The sequence below is a fragment of the Coregonus clupeaformis genome, chromosome 23, assembly GCF_020615455.1.
Source record: "Coregonus clupeaformis isolate EN_2021a chromosome 23, ASM2061545v1, whole genome shotgun sequence".
NCBI classification, from domain to species: domain Eukaryota; kingdom Metazoa; phylum Chordata; class Actinopteri; order Salmoniformes; family Salmonidae; genus Coregonus; species Coregonus clupeaformis.
The window spans coordinates 38,794,028-38,821,904 of NC_059214.1; the positions used below are offsets into that span (position 1 = coordinate 38,794,028).

Consider the following 27,877-nt stretch of genomic DNA (forward strand, 5'->3'; position numbering starts at 1 on the left):
TGTTGTGGAATTGTTAGATATTACTTGTTAGATATTACTGCACTGTCGGTGCTAGAAGCACAATTATTTCGCTACACCCACAATAACATCTGCTAAACACGTGTATGTGACCAATAAAATGTGATTTGATATTATGTTTTACCACGGCAGTCGATGATGATAAGGTAGGCTGTATTAAAACTTTAACGGTCTAAGTTATATTGGTATTGAACTGTACAGGTTTGATAGGGGTTCCACCCTCTTCATCACATGAGCCATCATCAGGGGAAGGCAGTGGTTTTCTCTTTCAGTGATTTCTGTGCCTAACTAATAGGCTTTATAAAAATGTTAATGAAAAACTAAACATTTATTTAAAAACTGATAAGATATGAATAGTTTTTAAAAACAAACAGCACCTAATTACTTTAGGCTACATAGTGTGCCAAACTGACACACTGACAATGCCCACAACCTAATCTCTTGTGGACAAACTACATAACATAAATAGTATAGTTTACATGAGATTTTCGGTTCTGGGTTTCCAAGATTACCCACAAACAAACAACATAAATATGAGTGCGCATCATGAATGAATGACTACACACCATTAATGTTATTCTGAGAGAAAATTGGAGAGATTTACTGCTTTGGAGCAGGGGCTGCTTCAGCTTGTGCAGGGGCCTCTTCAGCTTTTACAGGGGCCTCTTCAGCTTGTGCAGGGGCTGCTTCAGCTTGTGCAGGGACCTCTTCAGCTTTTACAGGGGCTTATTCAGCTTTTACAGGGGCTGCTTCAGCTTTTACAGGGGCTGCTTCAGCTTGTGCAGGGGCTGCTTCAGCTTGTGCAGGGGCTGCTTCAGCTTGTGCAGGGGCTGCTTCAGCTTGTGCAGGGGCCTCTTCAGCTTTTACAGGGGCTGCTTCAGCTTGTGCAGGGGCCTCTTCAGCTTTTACAGGGGATGCTTCAGCTTGTGCAGAGGCCACTTCAGCTTTTGCAGAGGCAGGTTCACCTCCTTGTACAGGGGCCGCTTCAGCTTTTGCAGAGGCAGGTTCAGCTTTTGCAGAGGCAGGTTCACCTCCTTGTACAGGGGCCGCTTCAGCTTTTGCAGAGGCAGGTTCAGCTTTTGCAGAGGCAGGTTCACCTCCTTGTACAGGGGCCGCTTCAGCTTTTGCTGCTCCTTCTTTGGGTGGACATAATTTCCTGGAGAAAACAAAAGGTTTTATTATCATTATAAACTTTCTTTGATGTTTCACCCAAAGTAGAGCAGTACAGTTCTATTTTTCTAGGTAATACAAATCTGCTACTTACACTGTGTCTATTGAGTCCTTTACAAAATAACACACTTTGCTACTCTGCTCCAACTGCTGTTTGAGAGTGGTGATCTCCCCAGTCCAAGTCTCCTTTTCAGTTTTGAACGTAGCTGAGGAGACGAGACATGGAGATGAGATCAGAAGAGAAGAGCAGAGAAGAGAGGCAAAGGGAAGACACTGAAGAAATGCACCCAGAGAGAGAGATGCACTCTACTACAGTGACTGACATGCTACCAGATTTCACCACTTTGTGGCACAAGTGGCTACAGGAATAACAACTCTACTAGAAAAGACTCACATACCTTCAATATCACTCTGCTCCTTCTGTATGGGTCCAAGTTCGTCCTCCTTTTGTTTCTTTGTGCCGAAAGTGAGAGATAACTCAAAATATAGGTAAAGGGGAAAAATTACATTTACACCTACTGTATGCTGTACATACTAAAAATCCTTATCTGAGTCCTTCAAATCTTTCTACTCGGCACTTCCCACTGCGCACAGACGTCAATTCGACGTCTATTCCAGGTTTGTTTGACGTCATTTCATTGAAATTACGTGGGGAAAATGTTAATTCAACCAGTGTGTGCCCAGTGGGTTGACAAGCACCATATACCAACCTTGGTCAAATGTTAAATACTTTCAATTGCTTTTTTGATTGCTCTGGTTTAGTGCACCATGTTCCAAGCTACACAGCCCCAAGCCATTGTCATCACTGTTCAATGCTTGGGGTTTACACTTTTGGGACAATTCCATTTGATCCATTGTACCAGGAAAACAAAATCAAGAACATCTCCATTATTTGACATACCTGCATGTGCAGTATTTGACCCAGGTCTGTCCAGTGCAGGGCAGCCCAACCCTGTTCCTGGAGAGATACTGTCATGCAGGTTTTCGCTCCAACCCTAATTTAGCACACCTGATTCTACTTTTAGCTGCTCACCAATGCCTTATCTAGCTGAATTAGGTATGTTAGTTTAGGGTTGGACTGAAAACGAACAGGACAGTAGATCTCCATGAAGAGTGTTGGGCAGTCATGGTCTTTATAGTACACCAATGGTCTATATGTACAGTATTCAACCCAGGTCTGTCTAGTATGTATAGAACAGTAATTATCTGTCTCTCACCTTGTCTGCCTGGCAGGCCTCGACCTCAGTCTTCTTCTTCCCCTCCTCTTCGGTCAGCTTGTTCACCTCGGCCTCCATCTCCTCCACATTCTTCTTCTTCCAGTCTAGCTGCCCCTTCAGCAGGTTTTCCAGCCACTGCCTCTCCTTGAATTGGTTGGCGCTTGCCCGCACCCTCTGATCCAGATGCAGGTTCTGCAGGGTCAGGTTGGCTTCCGTCAGGTGCTGGCCAAAGACAATCAGGGCCAGGCCCATGGAGATCAGGATAGTTAGGCCTCCTAGCACCACTATAAACCTCATGGCTGCCTCTGGGAGTTTGTGTGGGTGTTGGTTCTTGATGTTCTTTCAGTCTATGTATTTGTCCCCGTGTGAATGTATGTGTGTCTGCTGGACTTTATCTGTGTATATACTGTATGAATATCTATATATCACCTATGTCTATATAAGTAAATATCACCTATGTCCATATAAGTACATATCACCTATGTCTTTACAATATGAATGTTGTGTGGCAGAGAGCACAGTGACTATTAAATAGTTTACCTTATTCACTGAGTCAATGAAAATGTGTGGTCGTATGAGTGAGTTTCTATGACTCGTTTGTTACCATAGTCCTCCCATAGGCTACAGCATGAAGCCTGAAGCAACGCTATGAACTGCTTTGTTGCTCTTCCTTTTCTCTACAGTATATCCGACGCTTAATGTCCTTCCTGGTCCTTTTTTCCTCTTCCTGGGTAGTTTTCTTGTTAGTTAATAAGATGCTTCGTAGTAATTGAAATCACTGTCAAAGAACACAAAAAACACCTCAAACTTCAAAATCTTTGTAAAGAGTGAAGAGGATGGATTGTCCAACTCTCTAGCACCACCTCCTACCCCTCCCTACCTCCCTTTATCTGGTTGTGTGTGGTTGGTTAGGATTATGGCATAACCAGTTTGACAGTTCCAACAGGTAGGATGGGTCTTATCACGTGACTAAAACCCAGAGCAACTCTTTTGTGAGGCTCAAATGTGTAAAAGAGGATTTCAGGTGAACAAAAGAGCAGAGCAGTCGCGGATATAGTCAATCATAAATCAATTTGGTTTAATACAAGTTTGCAAACAGGGAGACACCTCACACAGAAGCCTAGAAAAATGTCTAACTCACCTTCTCTAAGCAGGCCCTAATATTCCAGTCTAACAGCACCAGTGTTCCGTGAACATCAACCTGGGAGGTTTGTATGGAGTTACAACAAAAGACAGTGACTTGCCAGCTGCTACAGAATGACATAGTGTTCATAAGGTCATCAATACAATAACATACAGAGTATCAATGTCCCCGATCCTTGTACATCCAGTCTGGCTTCAATCACTATATTATTAGTTTAATACATAACATACAGCACAGAGCCTATTGACCATCAACCCTTACACAAACAAGTGTCACAAATAGAACACTGCAAATCATGTTTATTCCTTAAAAGGGGAAACATACATCTTAAATATTCCCCATTACAAATGGTTAATCTAAAGTATTTTCTCTTCCAAAAAGAATTGTATATATAAACAAGTGCTTGACTTGGGCAGGAGCTCACCGGAGCTGAGTACTGGCACCTCAAATTTTCTGCTGCTTGAGCTCCTGCACCTCTTATAAAATATTAGCTCAAAAGTATTGTGGAGCTCCAGCACCTAAATATAAACAGTACCCGGCACCCAAAATGGTTAACAGCACCTACCTCAGTCCAAGTCAAGCACTGACATAAACTATATGCTGTTTATACATTCTCACAACTTCACATTTTATTAAAAAATGAGACAAAGTATTAGCAGCAAGAAGGAGGTAAATCATGGGTGGTTCTCCACTGCAAATACACATCTTCTTATTCTGAACCAGTGTTCTTCAATATTCCATTGGGTATTCTATTCTACCATTTGGTATATGTATTTACATAGGCTACATGGTTACAGTAATAAGTCAGTAAGGTATGGAATTTTGCCCTCTTTTCATATTGTAGCGACCTAGGTTTATAAGAGTGGATATCGACTCTACGCGTCATACATGGTTCTCGTCGCTGGAGATAGGGGATAACGCACTATCACATTTCATAACGCTTTTAAAACAATTACCTGCACTCCAGATCGCCAAATCAGCCAGATGGTATGGGCATACTTGTCTAGAACACATCCATCCATTTATATCGTCATGACAAAGTAGATTTCGCTTTGATGTGCTCAATCTAAACAGTGTACCAAATTATTCAACACAGTTTATCCTTTAAATACCATCTTGTAATGCGCCCTGTGTGTCTATGGGAAACGTGGGAAAGGGCTCTGCAATCTGTACTCTGCACTTGCTCTGGGCAGTCAAACTGTAAATTGAACTTGTGAGAAAGGCTCCTAAATTGATAGCGCAGGTTTTTAAGGCAATTTTACAGCTAGCTAACTACTTCGCATGCTGATATTGGCTTTGGTATTATTGTGTGTAGCTATGTTTGCTAGCTAGCTACCTAACTAGTTAGCAAGCCCAGAGAGATAGCATTGTATTGTGGGTTTTGCAACGATGTTCACATGTTGCTACCAACCTTGTTATAATGACAAAGTGAAACATTTGTTCACCAAAATTTATAATTTTCACATAGTCTATTAGTGTTTTTTTTAACACTGTTTAACAATGTTAATCATAATAATTAGTGGTTTGGGGTGGATTATACCTTTAAGAATGTCTGTGAGTCATAATGATATTACTACCCTGATATATGTGGTCCTCTGTAGCTCAGCTGGTAGAGCACGGCGCTTGTAACGCCAAGATAGTGGGTTCGATCCCCGGGACCACCCATACACAAAAAAATGTATGCACGCATGACTGTAAGTCGCTTTGGATAAAAGCGTCTGCTAAATGGCATATTATTATTATTATTATATAAGGTTACTGAGCAGGAGCAACCTTACCGCATTCTGAAGAGGACACCTCTCTGAAGGTTTTACCTGCTGAGCCAGTCTGCCTCCCAGGTGACGACAATCTAATCCCGCCCTGTAAAAAAAAAAGATGACGTTGTTGTTGCATTGAATGGCACCCTATTCAGTATCCACTAGGTCTCTTTTGTGAAATAACCTACAGTATATTAAACTGGTGGTACCCTGCCCTCACCGGTGGTAAATGATTGAACATTTATATTTAGATTCAATGCCATTCTTGCTGCTGCGTGTGTCGGTGGCGCATGTTTTGATAGGCCTAACCCATGTTATTCATATCTACAGTATTAAAAAACAGCAGTTTACAATAGAAATTGAATTACTCTTGTGATGCATAATGTCACCGTATCTTTGGAGCGCCAAAAACCTTTTGACCACTAATGGGTGCATGGTATTGTTGTTTCTGGCTCATTAACATATTTTGAGGCGTGCCTTGTAAGAGGTTATATTTGTTGCACCCGTGAGTGAGAATACTGTACCAATTTAACTACAATGTGGTTGGTTACAGTTCCTCGTTAATTTAAAATGTCTAGTGGGCAGATTGTAGTTTCAGCTAATCTTAGCCTGAAATTGTTCAGCATTTTGCCATGTCCTTTTGGTCTGTTTTGCCGTGTAGTTGCTGCCAGTTTGGAAGCCTTTCTTAGGCCTATAGAAGTGCAAGTGTAACGCTACAAAATAAATACGGTTATGTGTAAACACTTTACTTAGCAGCCAACCTGGTTGCACCAATCCCTTGTAATTACAGTAAAATACTGTGAAATACAAACCCCTCCCCTCAATTATTTTAATTCATTCATTCCGATTATGGTAGCATTATTATTATTTTTTTTACAGTACAATACAGTACATTTTACGGTATTATACTGTGTGTCATTACACAGTACTTGCTTTGATACCATATTTATATTACAGTAGGTGTACTGAAATATTCAAAACAGAACTGTACTTGCTTGTCACCCAGCTGCCTGTAAATTATGCCTACAGTTCGGAAGAGTTCGTGCATATATTATGATTACATTTTGTGATGTTTTTGTTTGTTTTGGACTTCTGTAAGGTTTTTTTCGGCTGTTCGGGCACACACATTGGTCAACTGTAGGGATTCTTCAATAAAGTCTTTGTTGCATTCAAAGAGAGACGACTCGTTTTCATGCAAATTTGTTCATTGAGAAATACTGATCCAAACATCTTAGTTAGATGTAAAATTGCATGACTATGATCTCCTCGGCAAAACGTCAAAATTAATGACAGATTTCTTTCAGTTATGTTAGATTCATTCGGACTATTTTGAGGAAGTGTATACTGGCTACAGCATCTCAAAATTGACAAAGAGTACTATTGTGTTTTTTTTCAAGTTTTTCAAGCAAAGGTATTGTCGTATCGGGTGAATGGTGGCAATTATTGCTGATGAACAAAGGAGTCCGCTCATACTGAACTTGGATCATAAGGTTTATTCATATCACAAGCTTCAGCATAAGTGACAGATGTCATGACATCCGGAGAACTGCGTCCCAGATTGCAATGGCCGTTCTGCCCTTTCTTTGTCTAGCCCCTATTTATAAACAATGCAAAAAGATGGGTGCTCCCTCTTCTGGCCAATCACCAGTCTCCCCTGGGGCGTCACCCTCCAAACGGCTACATTTGACCTAACATAAACAACATTCCATTTCTTCAAGAAAAACATTTAACAAAGGCATAATCCCAATACACGACAGTATTTTAAGGGAGTATGCGAGCGCACTCGTTTGGTTCGCCTAGCTCAGGGTTGTGACCTTGATTACTCACATTCATTCATTCATAGGCTAGGTTGTAGCAACCTCATGATGGGTATAGGGGAAATGTGAGTATCATTTAGTAACCTAAACCAATCGATATTACATTGAGCAGGGTGAATGGAATATGAATTCAGTAATCCAATATGCTTTAATAAAAATAAGGCCATGCTCATTCAATAAAAGTATCACACTCCGGCACTTACCCCCACTGTTAAGGCTACTCATTTTCAATACACCGGTGGACCGGGCACAGTAAAATCATTTGGTTGCAAAAGTTAGGCCAACTGGCCTGCCCTATGTCGATTGGGAACTGTTTCACGATGGGGTAGATTTTTACATGACCCCCTACACCTTAACAGGGCCTTCACCATAGAAATATAACTACAATTGTGATGCATAATTGCCATGGTCATTTGGAATGTCCAGTCAATTAGCATTATGGTTAATGTAGTCATTCTACAGATTCAAAATTGGCCTACTAACACTAACGATTACATCATTTGCATTATGACAGCTGAATCTCCCATCGTAACCATGCCATTCCAAACACAAAAACCGGGAAAATAAGCAAAAATACAAAACACAGCGTAGACCCTCCCGCAGCTGAGAGGCTTAGGCCTATGGGTATTATAGATGATTTACCATTTACAATGGTTGGATCTTGAAATGATCCTATAAACATTATACTTTTAAAGTAATAGCCGATCAATTTAGACTCAGTGGGCAGTTTTTTAGGCACACCCCGTTCACAAAAATGGTTCGCTCCTACAGACAGTGAGTCGCTTGGCCATGGCTTGCTATATAAAGCGGGTAGGCAGGAATCGACCATTTAGTTACTGTTCGACTGAACATTAGAATGGGCAAAACGAGTGACTTAAGCGACTTTGAGCGTGGTATGATCGTCAGTGCTAGGCACGCCGGTTCCAGTATCTCAGAAACGGCCGGCCTCCTGGGCATTTCACGCACGACAGTGTCTTGAGTTTACCAAGAAAGGTGCGACAAACAAAAAACATCCAGTCAGCGGCAGTCCTGTGGGCGAAAACAGCTCGTTGATGAGAGGTCGAAGGAGAATGGCAAGAATAATGCTAGCTAACAGGCAGGGCACAAACAGGCAAATAACGGCGCAGTGCAACAGTGGTATGCAGAACGGCATCTCCAAATACACAACTCGTTGGTCCTTGTCATGGATGGGCTTTTGCAGCAGACAACCATACAGGGTTCCACTCCTATCGCTAAAAACAAGAAGAAGCGGCTCCAGTGGGCACGCGATCACCAACACTGGACATTTGAGGAGTGGAAAGACATTACCTGGTCAGATAAATCCCAGTTACTGTTGCGTCATGCTGATGGCAGAGTCAGGATTTGGCATAAGTAGCATGAGTCCATGGCCCATCCTGCCAGTTGTCAGCTGTGTTGTAATGGTGTGGGGAATGTTTTCCTGGCACATGTTAGGTCCCTTGATACCAATTGAGTTTCCATGCCCAAATAATTCAGGCTGTTCTGGAGGCAAAGCGGGGTCCGGCCCGGTGCTAGATGGGTGTACCTAATAAACTGGCCAGAGTGTATATTACCCTGTCTATTCTCTTCCTTTAGTTGTCTGTCAATGTTGTGCAATGTTATAGCTATAGTAAATGTTTATGAATTAATGATTTGCCATCTATAATGGTTAGAACTTGTAATCCAACCTTTGGATCAAGAAATTGTAGGCCTATGCTGCAAATGAGCGCAAACTAAACCATAATGGTGCAATGAATCTGACTTGAATGTTGATGATTGAATGGAGAATTTTAGCATTTTAACTAACACTAAACCTAACCATTGTCCTAACCTTAACCTAATTATCCTAACCTACTATGTTAATTATCCTAATCTGTTGTGTAAGTTCTCCTTACCTGCACAGAAAAGTACATTCTGTTCGTAGCTGTATACTCTCTAGTCCTCACCTTCAATAGGGAGAAGCGGGAAAGGGCAGTTAGGCCAGGTAGGTTACCCGGCCTGTCTAACGCCTCCTGCGGCCTCCTCTCCTGTGACGCCGCCAGGACACCATGGGGCGGCAGCGCTTGTGGGTGCTCTGCGATGACGAACTTTGGGACTGATAGGGACATCTCAGGGCTTCGTGCCCTCTTCTATCCCTCTTCTCCATTTTATCTGTCTGGTTGAAGGTCAGGTTGGGCAAGGTACAAGTGGGAGGGGTGGAGTTGTTTTGTCTTCCTCGACTTGATTTGATTAAAACAAACTTTAATGGATGAAAAATTTAAAGAAGTGTAGAGATGTTAAAGTCTGATAAAAATTCTCAATATTTAAGAAGCACGTAGAGGGGGGTGCTGGATACAAATCTGTGTGGGTCAGCTTGTTCCTCCTGAATCATGGGCTTCAGAGATGGGTTGTCCACTGACCTGAGGGTAAACCTGCGCCCCAGAACAGCCATCCTCTCCTCAACTGTTCTCAGTCCTGAAGGTTCATGTATGTATGTGTGTGTGTTTGTGTTCTTTTGGGGTGCCTGGAGAAGAGGACGCACTTGTTCAGGGGGAAGGGGGGCTGAAGTGATGTCATCATGGGATAAATGATGATGCAATAATTATTAATGACAGTTTGAATTTTGAAACTACCGTCTTCAGCGATGTCATAGTAGCATTGGCAGGATGACGCAATAGTGATATTTCTTTATTTTGCTTGCGAAAGTATTCACCCCCCTTGGCATTTTTCCTATTTTGTTGCCTTACAACCTGGAATTAAAATAGATTTTTGGGGGGGTTTGTATCATTTGATTTACACAACATGCCTACCACTTTGAAGATGCAAAATGTTTTTTATTGTGAAACAAACAAGAAATAAGACAAAGAAACTGAAAACTTGAGCGTGCATAACTATTCACCGCCCCAAAGTCAATACTTTGTAGAGCCACCTTTTGCAGCAATTACAGCTGCAAGTCTCTTGGGGTATGTCTCTATAAACTTGGCACATCTAGCCACTGGGATTTTTGCCCATTCATCAAGGCAAAACTGCTCCAGCTCCTTCAAGTTGGATGGGTTCCGCTGGTGTAAAGCAATTGTTAAGTCACACCACAGATTCTCAATTGGATTGAGGTCTGGGCTTTGACTAGGCCATTCCAAGACATTTAAATGTTTCCCCTTAAACCACTTGAGTGTTGCTTTAGCAGTATGCTTAGGGTCATTGTCCTGCTGGAAGGTGAACCTCCGTCCCAGTCTCAAATCTCTGGAAGACTGAAACAGGTTTCCCTCAAGAATTTCCCTGTATTTAGCGCCATCCATCATTCCTTCTATTCTGACCAGTTTCGCAGTCCCTGCCGATGGAAAAACATGGATGGTGTTCTCGGGGTGATGAGAGGTGTTGGGTTTGCGCCAGACATAGCGTTTTCCTTGATGGCCAAAAAGCTCAATTTTAGTCTCATCTGACCAGAGTACCTTCTTCCATATGTTTGGGGAGTCTCCCACATGCCTTTTGGCGAACACCAAACGTGTTTGCTTATTTTTTTCTTTAAGCAATTGCTTTTTTCTGGCCACTCTTCCGTAAAGCCCAGCTCACTGCGGCTTAAAGTGGTCCTATGGACAGATACTCCAATCTCCGCTGTGGAGATTTGCTGCTCCTTCAGGGTTATCTTTGGTCTCTTTGTTGCCTCTTTGATTAATGGACTTCTTGCCTGGTCCGTGAGTTTTGGTGGGAGTCCCTCTCTTGGCAGGTTTGTTGTGGTGCCATATTCTTTCCATTTTTTAATAATGGATTTAATGGTGCTCCGTGGGATGTTCAAAGTTTCAGATATTTTTTTATAACCCAACCCTGATCTGTACTTCTCCACAACTTTGACCCTGACCTGTTTGGAGAGCTCCTTGGTCTTCATGGTGCCGCTTGCTTGGTGGTGCCCCTTGCTTAATGGTGTTGCGGACTCTGGGGCCTTTCAGAACAGGTGTATATATACTCACAGATCATGTGACACTTAGATTGCACACAGTTGGACTTTATTTAACTAATTATGTGACTTCTGAAGGTAATTGGTTGCACCAGATCTTATTTAGGGGCTTCATAGCAAAGGGGGTGAATACATATGCACGCACCACTTTTCCGTCATTTATTTTGTATAATTATTTTAAAGAAGTTATTTTTTTCATTTCACTTCACCAATTTTGACTATTTTGTGTATGTCCATTACATGAAATCCAAATCCAAATCCATTTAAATTACAGGTTGTAATGCAACAAAATAGGAAAAACGCCAAGGGGGATGAATAGTTTTGCAAAACACTGTAGTGTTCTGTTTCTTTGGCCAACCCAATGAACCCTGGTAGAAATAATCACTCAGGGCTTTATTAAATGGTAATTTGGAATGTCAAGTTAATTTGCATTCGGCCCAAAAAAAATTACAAAACACTGCAGCTGGATGTAAGAGGACTCGCTTTTTTTTAGCATAAAATGAAGAAAATCGGCGCAAAATGGTAGGAGATCCTCCCGTATCTTAGAATTCTTAGCGTATTATAATATAGATATTCTCCAACAATCAATGCATAGCATTAATTTAAATGTCCAAAAAACAGCATATTGCCCTTTTAAAGTGAATTAGCAATGATTGTTGAGAATTTAGCAGTAAGGTGTGAATGCCAGTTTAGGGAAGGTATTTTACAATGCCTGTTCTCATTCTCATACTGCTACTGTACTGACTACACACACCTTGAAGATTTGTGAATGCTTGGCAGCTTTTTTGAGAACCCTAAAATATCCTATTCAATCTGACAACAACTGGTAAAGTTAGTCTGTAAAATAAGCCTTTCATGTGTAAAATTAAATTAAGCATGACGTCATACCTTGTGTATGTAGAAGATACATTGTCTTGTAAGACTATGCTTATGAAATACAAATGACATTCTCTCCAAGAAATCTTTCAAATGTTTGCTTGTTTATTTCGCAGGAACCAGATTTTCAAGAAATACATGATTAGCCTCGCAAACCTAAAAACAACACAAGCATTATGACTTTCACTGGCATGTAAAATACCAATATACAAAACAAAATAAATATAAAATTAATATTTCAATAGCATGTCTCACGATGCAAAAGGCATATGTACTTTATGTATACATTAGAATGACAACTATGAAGAGATGAAGCATCATTCTCATATCACATTTTATTAATAAAAACAAAGCCCTGGATCTACCACTCTAATCTAGGTTTTAACAAAGCTCTGATTTTACATTGTACCTTGATGCACACAAGTAACAGCTTAAATGTCTTAAAAGCTGGTTGACGGCACCCATCCATCTGCGCAATATACAACAGGCTGTCTACAACGGAAACAGACGGCTGGGCAGTTAATGCCTAATTCAAACGCCTTCAGAATGAGAATGGATTTACTTATTGGCACATCTTTTTACATTTTTCTTTTTTTCTTCCAGAAACCACTTGAAGGTATTGCGGGGAAAAACAGAGGGAAAATATAAAATACATTGCTTATAGTCAAACAAGGCAGTTTGACAAGAAAGAGAAATGCCTAGAAACTCAACAGCACCTGTAAGGTAAAAACAAGGAGATAGATGGTGCTTTGCTTTCTGTACATTCTAGAAGGTTTAGTAGCACCATGTAAAAGCTTGAGTCATCTGTCTTAAGGGCTTTTCACACTACATGTTCTTAGCCCAGGGCAAACCCTGGTTGAAACTAGCCCTGGGCTAGGTGCAGTGTGAACGCGACTTAAGAGTAACAAGCGACAGGCAAGGTAAAGCTTTAAGGAAAATAGTCAATTTCAGTTCAGTCAGTGCTTTCAGCCTCTTCCTTTTTGTTTCCTCCCCTCATCTCCATGTCATGTACGGTAAGCAATGCAAGTGGATCCCAGAGGACCATATTCTATTTTTAACTGCTCTTGGTAAATTAATATGGCTTGGCGAGGCAGAGTACAACTGAGATGGAATGAATGCAGTCACACCGGGAGATTGACAGGATTTTAGTTCTGGAGCACGTGATGGTCAGGCGCTGTGTTGACGTGATGACAAAGGTTAGTTGGTAGAGCATGGCGCTTGCAACGCCAGGGTTGTGGGTTCGTTTCCCACGGGGGGCCAGTATGAAAATGTATGCACTCACTAACTGTAAGTCGCTCTGGATAAGAGCGTCTGCTAAATGACTAAAATGTAAAAATGTGTTCTTTCCTGTCCTGAATCTCTGGTGTACTGCTGGCTGCTGCTGTTTCGTAGCCTGGTCCCAGATTTGTTTATGCTGTCTTGTAAACTCCTATGATTGCCACACCAATGGCCATATGATTTGTCGAGACACCACAAACTGATCTGGAACTAGGTTAGCTGTTAAAGGTGCTCCATTAGCTTTTCTGAGTGTTCGTCTCCAGTTCCAGTTCCTCTCCATCTTGTAGTTCTTTGTCCACTTCTGGTAGTTCTTGGTCATCTTGTAGGTCTTCATCATCTTGTAGTTCTTCATCCTGGTCATGTATCTGATCATACTGTAGCTGCTCAAAGTCTTCATCTTCCTCGTGCAGAGTCAGTTTCCTGTCCTCCACCAGCTTCATCTTGTCCCGGATGTGTACAGCAGAGGACGCCATGTCTCCTGGGCTGCCGAAGTACTGCTCACTCCTAAAGGGGGACATCGTGGAGGGAAGGAATCAACAACAAGGCATCAGCTCTCCTCTTAAAGTGGCATGCATCATTAGATCGTCAAACATCTTCATGTACACTCCATGACATTGATAAATGGTTATAGTGACTGGATAACATCAGTTGCCATGCCAGCGTAAATTAAGTTTGGTACTTGAGGAGTAAATTACTTTACCAGCATTGACTATAACCCGCACCATGACAAGTTTCAGGGAGTCACTAAAGTCATGCAGGTCTTAGTGTGACCTGTCCTTTGTTTCTTACCCATCTGGGAATATAACAGGGACAGTGAGTCTGTCCAGTAGAGCCTTCCCCACCGTCTCTACCTCCTCATAGGTCTCCTGCTCCACCTCCACTCGGAGATCACCCTGCTCTGGGCTGGCTTGGACCAGCACCTGGGATGGAGAAGACAGGGGGGCAGGGAAACAGAGGAGGATCATTAACAGTGTTCTGTTAGCGAGACCGATTCAAGACCAATTCCGAAGCAAATCGAGTCAGAGTCAAGACCAAGACCGGAGGGGGGTGGTGGTGGTGTGTAAGGAGTGGGGGTGAGACGGGGGTGATGGGTCCGAGACAGAGTCAAGACCGAGAACAGAAAAATGTGAGTCCAATTCAAGACCATGATTGTAATTCTGTCAAATCGTCACCATAATAAGATTTCAAAATGTCCTGTATTTCTGTGTTCATATTTCAAAAGAACATATGGATTCTTTAGACATTCAGAATGGTGAAAACAGAGAGCCACAAATAGTCACTCTCCAAATGATCACTAACCCAAACAGGTCTATAATAGATAAAAATACAAAATACACTGCTCAAAAAAATAAAGGGAACACTTAAACAACACAATGTAACTCCAAGTCAATCACACTTCTGTGAAATCAAACTGTCCACTTAGGAAGCAACACTGATTGACAATAAATTCCACATGCTGTTGTGCAAATGGAATAGACAACAGGTGGAAATTATAGGCAATTAGCAAGACACCCCCAATAAAGAACTGGTTTTGCAGGTGGTGACCACAGACCACTTCTCAGTTCCTATGCTTCCTGGCTGATGTTTTGGTCACTTTTGAATGCTGGCGGTGCTTTCACTCTAGTGGTAGCATGAGACGGAGTCTACAACCCACACAAGTGGCTCAGGTAGTGCAGCTCATCCTGGATGGCACATCAATGCGAGCTGTGGCAAGAAGGTTTGCTGTGTCTGTCAGCGTAGTGTCCAGAGCATGGAGGCGCTACCAGGACACAGGACAGTACATCAGGAGACGTGGAGGAGGCCGTAGGAGGGCAACAACCCGCCTTTGTGCAAGGAGGAGCAGGAGGAGCACTGCCAGAGCCCTGCAAAATGACCTCCAGCAGGCCACAAATGTGCATGTGTCTGCTTAAACGGTCAGAAACAGACTCCATGAGGGTGGTATGAGGGCCCGACGTCCACAGGTGGGGGTTGTGCTTACAGCCCAACACCGTGCAGGACGTTTGGCATTTGCCAGAGAACACCAAGATTGGCAAATTCGCCACTGGCGCCCTGTGCTCTTCACAGATGAAAGCAGGTTCACACTGAGCACATGTGACAGACGTGACAGAGTCTGGAGACGCCGTGGAGAACGTTCTGCTGCCTGCAACATCCTCCAGCATGACCGGTTTGGCGGTGGGTCAGTCATGGTGTGGGGTGGCATTTCTTTGGGGGCCGCACAGCCCTCCATGTGCTAGCCAGAGGTAGCCTGACTGCCATTAGGTACCGAGATGAGATCCTCAGACCCCTTGTGAGACCATATGCTGGTGCGGTTGGCCCTGGGTTCCTCCTAATGCAAGACAATGCTAGACCTCATGTGGCTGGAGTGTGTCAGCAGTTCCTGCAAGAGGAAGGCATTTATGCTATGGACTGGCCCGCCCGTTCCCCAGACCTGAATCCAATTGAGCACATCTGGGACATCATGTCTCGCTCCATCCACCAACGCCACGTTGCACCACAGACTGTCCAGGAGTTGGCGGATGCTTTAGTCCAGGTCTGGGAGGAGATCCCTCAGGAGACCATCCGCCACCTCATCAGGAGCATGCCCAGGCGTTGTAGGGAGGTCATACAGGCACGTGGAGGCCACACACACTACTGAGCCTCATTTTGACTTGTTTTAAGGACATTACATCAAAGTTGGATCAGCCTGTAGTGTGGTTTTCCACTCTAATTTTGAGGGTGACTCCAAATCCAGACCTCCATGGGTTGATAAATTTGATTTCCATTGATAATTTTTGTGTGATTTTGTTGTCAGCACATTCAACTATGTAAAGAAAAAAGTATTTAATAAGATTATTTCATTCATTCAGATCTAGGATGTGTTATTTTAGTGTTCCCTTAATTTTTTTGAGCAGTGTATGTTACAACTCCCCCTGGTCTCCCCTTAATAATAGCCTAGTGAGCTTTCAAACAATTTCCCCTTCCAGCGAATCGAAAGAAATTCAGACGAGCGCGACAAAGTTTGTGGATATTTTTCAGTGAAAGTAAAGGACAGTCATGTTACCAGTAAAGTAGGAAGCCCAGGTTTCAATAGGTGATAATAAGATAGTGCCATGAAAGGAGTGTGGATATTTGGCCTGGCGAAGTGGTTTTATGAGCTGACTGAATGGGAGCTGAAAATTATGAGTTTTTTACTCCTCTGGTCTCGGCTGCTCTCGGGGAGAAATTACGAGTCCTCATTGTCCGAGACAGAGTCAAGACCGAGTAAAAATGAATCCAACACAGAGACACTCAATATGTGGTCTCGAGACCGGACTCACTACAACACTGATCATTAAAGAGGCTGTTCTGGAGTTTAGTTGCTAATTGTTTACCTAAAATGTTGGCTTGAGTGTTGCCTGTATGGTTCATACACTGATAGAACATTCATCACTACCTTATGTCATGAAACCCCACAACCCGTAGGTTTTCCATAGGCTCAAATAAGCTTTAGACAGGGAAAAAGCCTTTCCTTAGTGTCTCATTCTTTTCACAGTAACTACTGTCCATTCTCCACCCACCTTCTCAGCTGCAGTGTGGAAAGAGCATGCCATCTCCAGCCGATGGACCCTCTCCTCAGAGGTGACAGAGAACTGTTTCCAGACCCGGTTGAGGCGTGGCAGGGTGTCACCAGAGGAGCGCGTGGTGCAGCGTAGAGACTGACACAACACCACCGTCGCCTGAAGCAGCTGACGGCCGTAGTCATAGGTGCTCTGAAACACAGAGAGAGAGATGATCAGGGTTGTGGTAATGTGTTCAGGGTTGTGTTCTGTACATGTATGTCAACAGCTTGCCACGAGAGATTAGTACCTGTGCAACATCCACAAATTTCTTGTGTTTCTCCAGCAGCACTTTGGTTTCCTGTGCATCGTCCCCTAGCCTGATGTGGGTCTTCAGGAGAGCATCCAGCAGCTCGCCAAGCCACTCCACCGCCTGAGAATCAACACAGGTATGAGGTTTACAAGGTGTTCTTAACAACAACACATCAACAACATGTCAAAAACAATATGTCAATAATAGCAAGTCACCAAACACATCAGCGACATGTTGAAGTATGCAACCCAGAACCAACAGAGCTTAAACCATCAAACAAACTGACAGAGATGAAGAAGGGGAGGCCCATAGACTGACCTGTGATGCATCTTCCTCACACTTGAACAGCTGGACCATCTGAAGCATCTTCAGTCTCCTCACATCCACCATGTCTTCACATCTAGACAGAACCAAAACACTCTTAAAACATGACAATGGTCATTTCCATGGCAATATCCATTGCAATGGCCAAAATTCCATGATATTCCAGAAATTGTCTGACTCGCGGAAGCTTTGTAAACAACTTCAGCATTATCTGGAGCAGCTGGAGCCTTAAATGCTCAGAAGAATATATTTATAAAAAATAAATCTGGGCAAACCTTTGTTTCCGGAGTTGCATGTCCTCCATGACTCCTTGGATGTGATCAATGTTTTCTTTGTTCTCGATGGGAACGTCCTTCCCATAGGACCAGGTCGTCTGGTTGGACATCTGATCCATCAGGACCTGACCTTTCTCCCTCAGGCCTGCAAGGGCTCCCTCTGGACAGAGCACCACAGCAGAGAATATTCCTCAATAACCAAACCAACTAACACTATTAAAATATTCTAACCAAACCTTATTCTTGCAGTTACCCATTTAAATAAGCCATAGAGTTTTTGTTTCTTAAAAATTAAATGAATAATAACATTACAAAAATTAATAGTAATATAATAGAATAATATAAATTAAATTGTGCTTACCAACGCTCTTGAGTTTCTCCTCGAGGTGTTTGAGTGTTTGTTGGATGGCAGCTCCGTCAGCAGGGGCCATGTCTGCACAGAGCATGCCCAGTAGACCATCCAGTTGCTGGGACAGCTGGGAGGGTAAACTGGGGCGTTAGTACAAAGGCAACAAAAAGCTCTAGTCCATACAGTTAGAAGTCTATATTATTATGACAATCCCAAATCAACCCCCACTCCATGTAGATTGGAGGACTTGGTAAGCGTAAGCAATATGGGTGGTGGTAGCTCCATCTTGCCCTCTGATTGCTGCCATATTGCTTTCAAATATAAAAACCTCAAAGATGTACAGTACACAAGTGCCAAGGGACTGGCCCTAGGTACTGGCCCTAAGGATTGACTTGGTGATTTAGAGTGAGAATCACTGTCACTCTTGTTCTTGGCTGTATAGGTATTTTTCTATTATCAAATAAATTCAATCAATCAATTAATGAATCCATGATAAATACATCCTGTGCAGTGCCGTGGAACTCGTGTGCTGACTGCAGTACGTTCTGCCTGGACTCCAGTTGGCTGGCCTGTCTGTAGCAGACATCACTGAGCTGCTGCTGTAGACCCTTCAGCTCCACTAGAGCCTCCTCGTCTCCAGCACTCAATAACGCTGCTATCTGCTGGTTCAGCTCCACGTATACCGCAAACCACTCCTGTTGATACACAACCAATAACACACACATTATTACACTGCAAAGCATTCCTGGAAATAAACAACCAATAAGACACATTATCATACACAGCAAGCAGTCCTGTATATACACAACCAATAACACATGCGTTATTACAGAGCAGAAGAGGCAGACACTACAATACAAAATAAATACGTTATTTTCCTGTGAGGGAACTTATTTTGTGGAGTCCGAATTCATACCAGCAAACACAGACGGTTGGGCTAATAATGTATACCAACAATACCTGCTGAAGGCTGTGGGACATACCACAACAAGTCTCTGTCTCTGTATGTGTGTATATATATATATACAGTGGGGAGAACAAGTATTTGATACACTGCCGATTTTGCAGGTTTTCCTACTTACAAATCATGTAGAGGTCTGTAATTTTTCAACTGTGAGAGACGGAATCTAAAACAAAAATCCAGAAAATCACATTTGTATGATTTTTAAGTAATTAATTTGCATTTTATTGCATGACATAAGTATTTGATCACCTACCAACCAGTAAGAATTCCGGCTCTCACAGACCTGTTAGTTTTTCTTTAAGAAGCCCTCCTGTTCAACACTCATTACCTGTATTACCTGTCCACACACTCAATCAAACAGACTCCAACCTCTCCACAATGGCCAAGACCAGAGAGCTGTGTAAGGACATCAGGGATAAAATTGTAGACCTGCACAAGGCTGGGATGGGCTACAGGACAATAGGCAAGCAGCTTGGTGAGAAGGCAACAACTGGAAGAAAATGGAAGAAGTTCAAGATGACGGTCAATCACCCTTGGTCTGGGGCTCCATGCAAGATCTCACCTCGTGGGGCATCAATGATCATGAGGAAGGTGAGGGATCAGCCCAGAACTACACGGCAGGACCTGGTCAATGACCTGAAGAGAGCTGGGACCACAGTCTCAAAGAAAACCATTAGTAACACACTACGCCGTCATGGATTAAAATCCTGCAGCGCACGCAAGGTCCCCCTGCTCAAGCCAGCGCATGTCCAGGCCCGTCTGAAGTTTGCCAATGACCATCTGGATGATCCAGAGGAGGAATGGGAGAAAGTCATGTGGTCTGATGAGACAAAAATATAGCTTTTTGGTCTAAACTCTACTCGCCGTGTTTGGAGGAAGAAGAAGGATGAGTACAACCCCAAGAACACCATCCCAACGTGAAGCATGGAGGTGGAAACATCATTCTTTGGGGATGCTTTTCTGCAAAGGGGACAGGACGACTGCACCGTATTGAGGGGAGGATGGATGGGGCCATGTATCGCGAGATCTTGGCCAACAACCTCCTTCCCTCAGTAAGAGCATTGAAGATGGGTCGTGGCTGGGTCTTCCAGCATGACAACGACCCGAAACACACAGCCAGGGCAACTAAGGAGTGGCTCCGTAAGAAGCACCTCAAGGTCCTGGAGTGGCCTAGCCAGTCTCCAGACCTGAACCCAATAGAAAATCTTTGGAGGGAGCTGAAAGTCCGTATTGCCCAGCGACAGCCCCGAAACCTGAAGGATCTGGAGAAGGTCTGTATGGAGGAGTGGGCCAAAATCCCTGCTGCAGTGTGTGCAAACCTGGTCAAGACCTACAGGAAACGTATGATCTCTGTATTGCAAACAAAGGTTTCTGTACCAAATATTAAGTTCTGCTTTTCTGATGTATCAAATACTTATGTCATGCAATAAAATGCAAATTAATTACTTAAAAATCATACAATGTCATTTTCCGTCTCTCACAGTTGAAGTGTACCTATGATAAAAATTACAGACCTCTACATGCTTTGTAAGTAGGAAAACCTGCAAAATCGGCAATGTATCAAATACTTGTTCCAGAAAATCACATTGAAGGATTTTTTATGAATTTAATTTGCAAATTATGGTGGAAAATAAGTATTTGGTCACCTACAAACAAGCAAGATTTCTGGCTCTCACAGACCTGTAACTTCTTCTTTAAGAGGCTCCTCTGTCCTCCACTCGTTACCTGCATTAATGGCACCTGTTTGAACTTGTTATCAGTATAAAAGACACCTGTCCACAACCTCAAACAGTCACACTCCAAACTCCACTATGGCCAAGACCAAAGAGCTGTCAAAGGACACCAGAAACAAAATTGTAGACCTGCACCAGGCTGGGAAGACTGAATCTGCAATAGGTAAGCAGCTTGGTTTGAAGAAATCAACTGTGGGAGCAATTATTAGGAAATGGAAGACATACAAGACCACTGATAATTTCCCTCGATCTGGGGCTCCATGCAAGATCTCACCCCGTGGGGTCAAAATGATCACAAGAACGGTGAGCAAAAATCCCAGAACCACACGGGGGACCTAGTGAATGACCTGCAGAGAGCTGGGACCAAAGTAACAAAGCCTACCATCAGTAACACACTACGCCGCCAGGGACTCAAATCCTGCAGTGCCAGACGTGTCCCCCTGCTTAAGCTGTACATGTCCAGGCCCGTCTGAAGTTTGCTAGAGTGCATTTGGATGATCCAGAAGAGGATTGGGAGAATGTCATATGGTCAGATGAAACCAAAATAGAACTTTTTGGTAAAAACTCAATTCGTCGTGTTTGGAGGACAAAGAATGCTGAGTTGCATCCAAAGAACACCATACCTACTGTGAAGCATGGGGGTGGAAACATCATGCTTTGGGGCTGTTTTCCTGCAAAAGGACCAGGACGACTGATCCGTGTAAAGGAAAGAATGAATGGGGCCATGTATCGTGAGATTTTGAGTGAAAACCTCCTTCCATCAGCAAGGGCATTGAAGATGAAACGTGGCTGGGTCTTTCAGCATGACAATGATCCCAAACACACCGCCCGGGCAACGAAGGAGGGGCTTCGTAAGAAGCATTTCAAGGTCCTGGAGTGGCCTAGCCAGTCTCCAGATCTCAACCCCATAGAAAATCTTTGGAGGGAGTTGAAAGTCCGTGTTGCCCAGCGACAGCCCCAAAACATCACTGCTCTAGAGGAGATCTGCATGGAGGAATGGGCCAAAATACCAGCAACAGTGTGTGAAGACTTACAGAAAACGTTTGACCTGTGTCATTGCCAACAAAGGGTATATAACAAAGTATTGAGAAACTTTTGTTATTGACCAAATACTTATTTTCCACCATAATTTGCAAATAAATTCATTAAAAATCCTACAATGTGATTTTCTGGATTTTTTTTCCTCATTTTGTCTGTCATAGTTGACGTGTACCTATGATGAAAATTACAGGCCTCTCTCATCTTTTTAAGTGGGAGAACTTGCACAATTGGTGGCTGACTAAATACTTTTTTCCCCCACTGTATACACCCTTGCCGGCTTTCTCTGTTTCCGTCACCAGGGCACGCTCCAGCCCAGAGCAATGATTCATCAGGGTCTTTTATATAAACCCAGCCAGGGGAGACATTCGTTATATCCCACAGCTGTTGCTGCTGCAGTCACTTCCTGGCCTGGCCTGAATCTGGTGATTGAGCAGGAAAATACTAATGCCAGCTGTTGTTTTGTTAGTGAAATCACACAAGCCTTTTCCAGATGTAAACATTGTACCTTATTTACTTCAATGGTTTACCTACATCAGTTTTACTCCATAGTTTTAGTCTAGTACTGCTTTGCCCCTGCTCCTCAGCCCAGAGAGTACTGATCTATGAAAAAACAGTTACAGAACAGTACGTCTTCTGCCTAGTGCCTTCACTACAGTACGTCTCCTGGCAGCTAACAGATTCTTCCTAACAATCTAAATCCATAATCATATTCAGTGACCTAATTATTGGGCTCTTCAAGACACGTACTTCTACTGCAGAGAGAGAGAGAACTAGCAGCTATCTATCTCCACAACTCTTCTCATCTCTGTGAGTAAGTATGAACATTGAACAAGGAGTGGTGTAATAGAGCTGTGTCTGTTGTGTTATCGTGTCTGTTGTGTTATCGTGTCTGTTGTGTTATCGTGTCTGGTGTCCTTACGCTGTGTTTGCTCTCTATCTCCTTGTGTTTCTGCTGTATGGATGGGTTGTGTCTGTTGGCCAATTATGTGTCTTGTGGTATTGTGTTGTATTGTATTGCATTATGTTGTGTTGCGTCTGTTGTTTTGTGTCTGTTGTTTTATTCTGTCCTTACGCTGTGTTGGCTCTCTATCTCCTCGTGTTTCTGCTGCAGGGCCTGTGAGGCCCTGATGGAATCTCCGATCCCCCACTGTGTTCGGAGCTGCTCTGTGCCAGGCCCCTCCAGCCAATTCACAACCTGCATAGCAACAAGAAAGAGAAAGACCCCATTAACACACGCTTCATCACTCAGACACCCCAGGATCAACCAATCAAATATCTTCCAGGTATCTGTGAGATCCCCGATTGGACACAATCATTAATAAATGCTTCATCACTTCCTCCAGGCCCACCAATGAACTACTTTCCAGGTATCGGAGGTCCCTTATTGGTTGGAACAAATTTAAATCAGTGTGGGGTTTCAATGGCGTAACACTTTCCTTAAAAGCTAGCAGGTGACAACGCGTATAAAGCATGTATTGACATTGAAAATGTTGTATAATGAGGCTCATTGTTCAAATAGTGCACCATGTGTCAGCACAGCCAAATATTTTGCCACGTTACCTATAAAGTAAATATTGTTCACGATATATTGTACTAATGTTTTCTGTGTGTGTCTACTTGAAACTGACATCTCAGGACAAGATAAGGATATCATGATAAATCTAATTCAACATCTGGTTCAAATACAGCATTAGTTAGGGATGATCAAGAAGAGGTGTTAGAATCCACTGAATTTTGAAAGAGGGATGACCAAATAGTTCAGTGTGTTGAGTTTGACTTCTTCTGCATCATCCTTTAGCCTTGCTAAGCAATTCTCCCGCCTGTCTCCTATATAGCTCGGAGCAATACAGCTTACAAACTACTCCCCCACTCGCTACACAGCACTACATCTCTACTCCCAGCAGATAAGAACTAGGCCAAACTCCCCTAGCCAAACTAATCCATCATCCTACAGCTGCCTACTGAACAACATCTTCATCACCATAGCAACAGACTGCTCATTCCGTTAGGATCTAGAATCTAAAATAGAATCCATCCATTCCATGGAACACATCACATCATATCTCAGGATCTGTTCACTTCCTTATAACTTCCTTTTGCATTGGAAAACATTCACAATGCTGACATCTTTAGATCAGTGGTTCTCAGCCTGGGGTACTAGTACCCCTAAGGGTACCAGGCAAATCGACAGGTGGTAGCCTATATGGGAAGACTAATAAGAACATAGGCCAAATGATCAGTTGCACATGACGGGGTACGGGGAACCACTGTTTTATATGCTAAAGTAGAGCTAAATCTATCGGCCAATGGGAGAAAAGGCATTTCCCTTCATGGTTACAGACAGGAAATGAGGTAGTGCCAGCTGCCAAGGAGGAAGTGTGCTGAGATGTACCCATGTGTGCTGACTGCTCACCCTGGCTTTGTCTCAAATGACCACCCTTTCCCTATATAGTGCACTACTTTTGGCCAGGTCCCACTACTTTTGACCAGGGCCCACTAGGGAACAGGGTGCCATTTTGTACACACACCTGCCTGAGACTAGACGTCAACAGTTGGAAGTTAGTTTTTCCATCCAGTGGTATGTACAGCTGACACTGGAATGTGAATTCGTTACCCTAATAACCTGGGTTTGATACCAGTTGGTTACATTGTGGACATTTAACCCCTTACAATCATGGGAATTGGCTTCATGGATAGGGCTAAATTGAAATGTTTCTTACAGAAGAAATATGGAATGCATAACCATGGTAGAAATTAAAAGGGAACAGTTTGGAGATTATGGGAAAAGTATTAGACTAAAGGTGACGACAACAGTTCACCTGACAAGACTGAATCCAAACATTACACTGTTGATTTTATGTGCATTTTACATTTACATTTGTTGATAACGAAATCAGAAAATATTCTGGATACATTCAGCAACATAAGAATATTCTTGGAAAATTGCGGCTAAGTGCAACAAAAAATGACAAGAGTTTGAGTGAGTTCTAACTGGTGTTTCAAAGTGGCCACACACCTCTCCAAAGTGTGCACAGTTCTTAAGTCATTTCACTGCACTTTTATGACTCAACTATAAGGTGCTTTTTTAGGTGCTTTTTTGAGCTCTCGTGTCGTTGAGGAACTAGAGGAACACACAGCCCTGCATCCCCGCCTTTACACAATTACTGTTGATGTTTACGCAATACCCAAGAACGGTCCATTATAAATCACAATCTGGGTCAGGTGGGCATAATTTGAAAGCGTATTCTATTGCCAACACGACTAGCTAAATTATAAAATACAATCTTACAGTTTTAGGCTTTCACAAGGCAATTCAGATAAGCAGATGGTAATTTTGGTCATGAGTGCATTCTGATGCGCAGTTTTCTTCCCAATACAACAAACAGGCTCATTCTGTTCAGGACAACCCAGGGTATAACACCATGTCATCCTGTAACTGTACATCAAACATAGTGATTGTGTATAACTGAGTATACAAAACATTAAGAACACCTGCTCTTTCCATGACACAGACTGACCAGGTGAATCCAGTTGAAAGCTATGATCCCATATTGATGTAATTTGTTAAATTCACTTCAATCAGTGTAGATGAAGGGGAAGAGACAGGTTAAAGAAGGAGTTTTAAGCCTTGAGACAATTGAGAATGTGTGCCATTGAGAGGGTGAATGGGCAAACAAAATATTTAAGTGCCTTTGATCGGGGTATGGTAGTATGTGCTGCTGGGTTTTTTACGCTCAACAGTTTCCCGTGTGTATCAAGAATGGTCCACCACCCAAAGGACATCCAGCCAACTTGACACAACTGTGGGAAGCATTCGAATGAACATGGGCCAGCATCCCTGTGGAACGCTTTCAACACCTTGTGGAGTCCATGCCCCGATGAATTGAGAATGTTCTGAGGGCAAAATGGGGGGGGTGCAACTCAATATTAGGAAGATGTTCCTAATGATTGGTATACTCAGTGTATACACAAGTTTTATGATATGGAAATGTGAAGTGCACATTCGGACCCACGGGTGGTTGGCTTGCTTGTATGACATCAAAGCGGTATTTATTATAATCCTCAACGTATCATCTTTCAAAATACATAGAGTCCTCGTAATTTACAGCATTTCCCTCACTCAGACAACAAAAAGTTGCCCAGTTAGCTGGAGGGATGGGGGCAACTTCTTGTCAAGCGCGGTGCTCAAGTTCAGAATGTCTGTCGTCAAAACCATTACAGAGCTGTGAAGCGAAGACCCTGATCTCTGATGTTATGTATAGCATGTTACTATACAGTCACTGCATTCCAATTTAGGCTCTTATCAGTGTCCAAATCTGCCATTTTCAACCCGTATATGGTGACGTGTGTAAAGGGCTACGGCAATTTATCACCGGAGTCTGGCTTTAAAACTCCACTGAAGAAGAAAAACAAGTTCTGTTGAAGAAGGCTCTCATACAGTAGCCTCTGCGTCTCACAACCACTGGGTCTTCCAGGTGCCTGGTGAACTGATCCTCATGAAATCCTGTTGGTGTGTAGCTTGTAAACCTCTCTGAGACAAAGTGCAGAACACAATGGACAAAAGAGAAGCTTTATTCTACACTTGTCTCTCTCAGTCTGGTCATTAGGCTGCTGTTGATGAAGGTATTGGACTAAAGTCAAGGCAGTGCGATGTCTGTAATCTGCGTTTGTTTGAATCCTGGCATCAGTATTTCACTATGCTGGTGTTGCCATTAGGGAAGTGTGTGTAGGGCACTAGGCTGGTGTTGATGATGTCATTGGGCTGTGTGTGTGTGCTCTGCAATGTGTTGGCATTGTGCAGTGTGTTTGGGTGTGTGTAGTATGTTGGTGTGTGTGTGTTCAGTATGTGTCCAGTGTGTGATATCATAGGGCAGTGTGTGTAGTGACCAGCTCATGTGCAGACTGTGATATCATAGGGCAGTGTGTGCAGTGACCAGCTCATGTGCAGACTGTGATATCATAGGGCAGTGTGTGCAGTGACCAGCTCATGTGCAGCCTGTGATATCATAGGGCAGTGTGTGCAGTGACCAGCTCATGTGCAGACTGTGATATCATAGGGCAGTGTGTGCAGACTGTGATATCATAGGGCAGTGTGTGCAGACTGTGATATCATAGGGCAGTGTGTGCAGACTGTGATATCATAGGGCAGTGTGTGCAGTGACCAGCTCATGTGCAGCCTGTGATATCATAGGGCAGTGTGTGCAGTGACCAGCTCATGTGCAGACTGTGATATCATAGGGCAGTGTGTGCAGTACCTGCATGACCTTGGTCTGTATCTCCTCCAGCTGGGATCGTTTGCTGCGTTGGCGACACACCTCCTGGTACTTGGTGTACTGTTCCCTGAGGGAGTCCAGCAGCTTCATGACCTGAAATAATAGTTTATCTTGTATATACAGTATCTTGTATAGTATTTGCATGTTATGTGTGAATTTTGCTGTTATATGTTTACTATACAGTACCAGTCAAAAGTTTGGACACACCTACTCATTTAAAGGATTTTAATTATTTTTACTATTTTCTACATTATACAATAATAGTGAAGACATCAAAACTATGAAATAACACACATGGAATCATGTAATAACCAAAAAAGTGTTAAAATATATTTTATATTTTAGGTTCTTCAAATAGACACCCTTTGCCTTGATGACAGCTTTGCACAGTCTTGGCATTCTCTCAACCAGCTTCACCTGGAATGCTTTTCCAACAGTCTTGATGGAGTTCCCACATATGCTGAGCACTTGTTGGCTGCTTTTCCTTTACTCTGCCGTCTGACTCATCCCAAACCATCTCAATTGGGTTGAGGTTGGGGGATTGTGGAGGCCAGGTCATCTGATGCAGCACTCCATCACTCTCCTTCTTGGTCAAATAGCCCTTACACAGCCTGGAGGTGTGTTGGGTCATTGTCCTGTTGAAAAACAAATGATAGTCCCACTAAGCCCAAACCAGATGGGATTGCGTATCGCTGCAGAATGCTGTGGTAGCCATGCTGATTAAGTGTGCCTTAAATTCTAAATAAATCACAGACAGTGTCACCAGCAAAGCACCCCCACACCATAACACCTCCTCGTCCATGCTTTACGGTGGGAAATACACATGCGGAAATAATCCGTTCACCCACACCGCGTCTCACAAAGCCACGGCGGTTGGAACCAAAA

General features: G+C 43.1%; 2 protein-coding genes across 5 annotated transcripts in view; both read right to left on the reverse strand.

The window, feature by feature from the left end:
- Positions 1 to 331: 331 nt before the first annotated feature.
- Positions 332 to 7,432, reverse strand: LOC121536316 (skin secretory protein xP2-like). 3 transcript variants are annotated; one of them, XM_041843592.1, is made up of 8 exons: positions 7,327 to 7,432; positions 5,328 to 5,409; positions 3,547 to 3,606; positions 3,010 to 3,183; positions 2,406 to 2,627; positions 1,587 to 1,641; positions 1,283 to 1,394; positions 332 to 1,174 (listed from the first exon to the last, which is right to left on the reverse strand). In XM_041843592.1, exons 4-8 carry the CDS (start codon positions 3,010 to 3,012, stop codon positions 745 to 747), a joined length of 822 nt encoding a protein of 273 aa, XP_041699526.1. In that variant the 5' UTR covers positions 3,013 to 3,183; positions 3,547 to 3,606; positions 5,328 to 5,409; positions 7,327 to 7,432; the 3' UTR covers positions 332 to 744. The 3 variants fall into 3 exon arrangements, with proteins under 3 accessions (XP_041699526.1, XP_041699524.1, XP_041699525.1); XM_041843590.1 differs by having other exon boundaries at positions 2,406 to 3,183; XM_041843591.1 differs by lacking the exon at positions 3,547 to 3,606 and having other exon boundaries at positions 2,406 to 3,183.
- Positions 7,433 to 13,193: 5,761 nt separating this feature from the next.
- The window catches only part of LOC121536980 (SEC14 domain and spectrin repeat-containing protein 1-like), a 30,298-nt gene continuing 15,614 nt past the window's right edge, over positions 13,194 to 27,877 (reverse strand). The window contains exons 11-20 of one of the 2 annotated variants that reach the window (XM_041844679.2): positions 26,984 to 27,085; positions 22,792 to 22,914; positions 18,482 to 18,676; positions 17,994 to 18,108; positions 17,633 to 17,792; positions 17,352 to 17,433; positions 17,031 to 17,153; positions 16,742 to 16,933; positions 13,995 to 14,125; positions 13,194 to 13,709 (exon numbers count right to left, since the gene is read on the reverse strand). In XM_041844679.2, the coding sequence (XP_041700613.1) occupies positions 13,442 to 13,709; positions 13,995 to 14,125; positions 16,742 to 16,933; positions 17,031 to 17,153; positions 17,352 to 17,433; positions 17,633 to 17,792; positions 17,994 to 18,108; positions 18,482 to 18,676; positions 22,792 to 22,914; positions 26,984 to 27,085 (1,491 nt within the window). In that variant the 3' untranslated portion in view covers positions 13,194 to 13,441. Of the gene's footprint in view, positions 13,710 to 13,994; positions 14,126 to 16,741; positions 16,934 to 17,030; positions 17,154 to 17,351; positions 17,434 to 17,632; positions 17,793 to 17,993; positions 18,109 to 18,481; positions 18,677 to 22,791; positions 22,915 to 26,974; positions 27,086 to 27,877 lie in introns of both variants that reach the window. The other variant, XM_041844678.2, reaches the window with a different exon arrangement.

Bases quoted from the DNA above. Each gene is read 5' to 3' on its own strand.
- LOC121536316 (XM_041843591.1), bottom strand. From the start codon at position 2,702: ATGAGGTTTATAGTGGTGCTAGGAGGCCTAACTATCCTGATCTCCATG. The intron at 1,395-1,586 runs GTATGTGAGTCT...TCGTCTCCTCAG, and splicing joins GGAGCAGAGTGATATTGAAG to CTACGTTCAAAACTGAAAAG. The intron at 1,175-1,282 runs GTAAGTAGCAGA...TGTTTTCTCCAG, and splicing joins AAGGACTCAATAGACACAGT to GAAATTATGTCCACCCAAAG.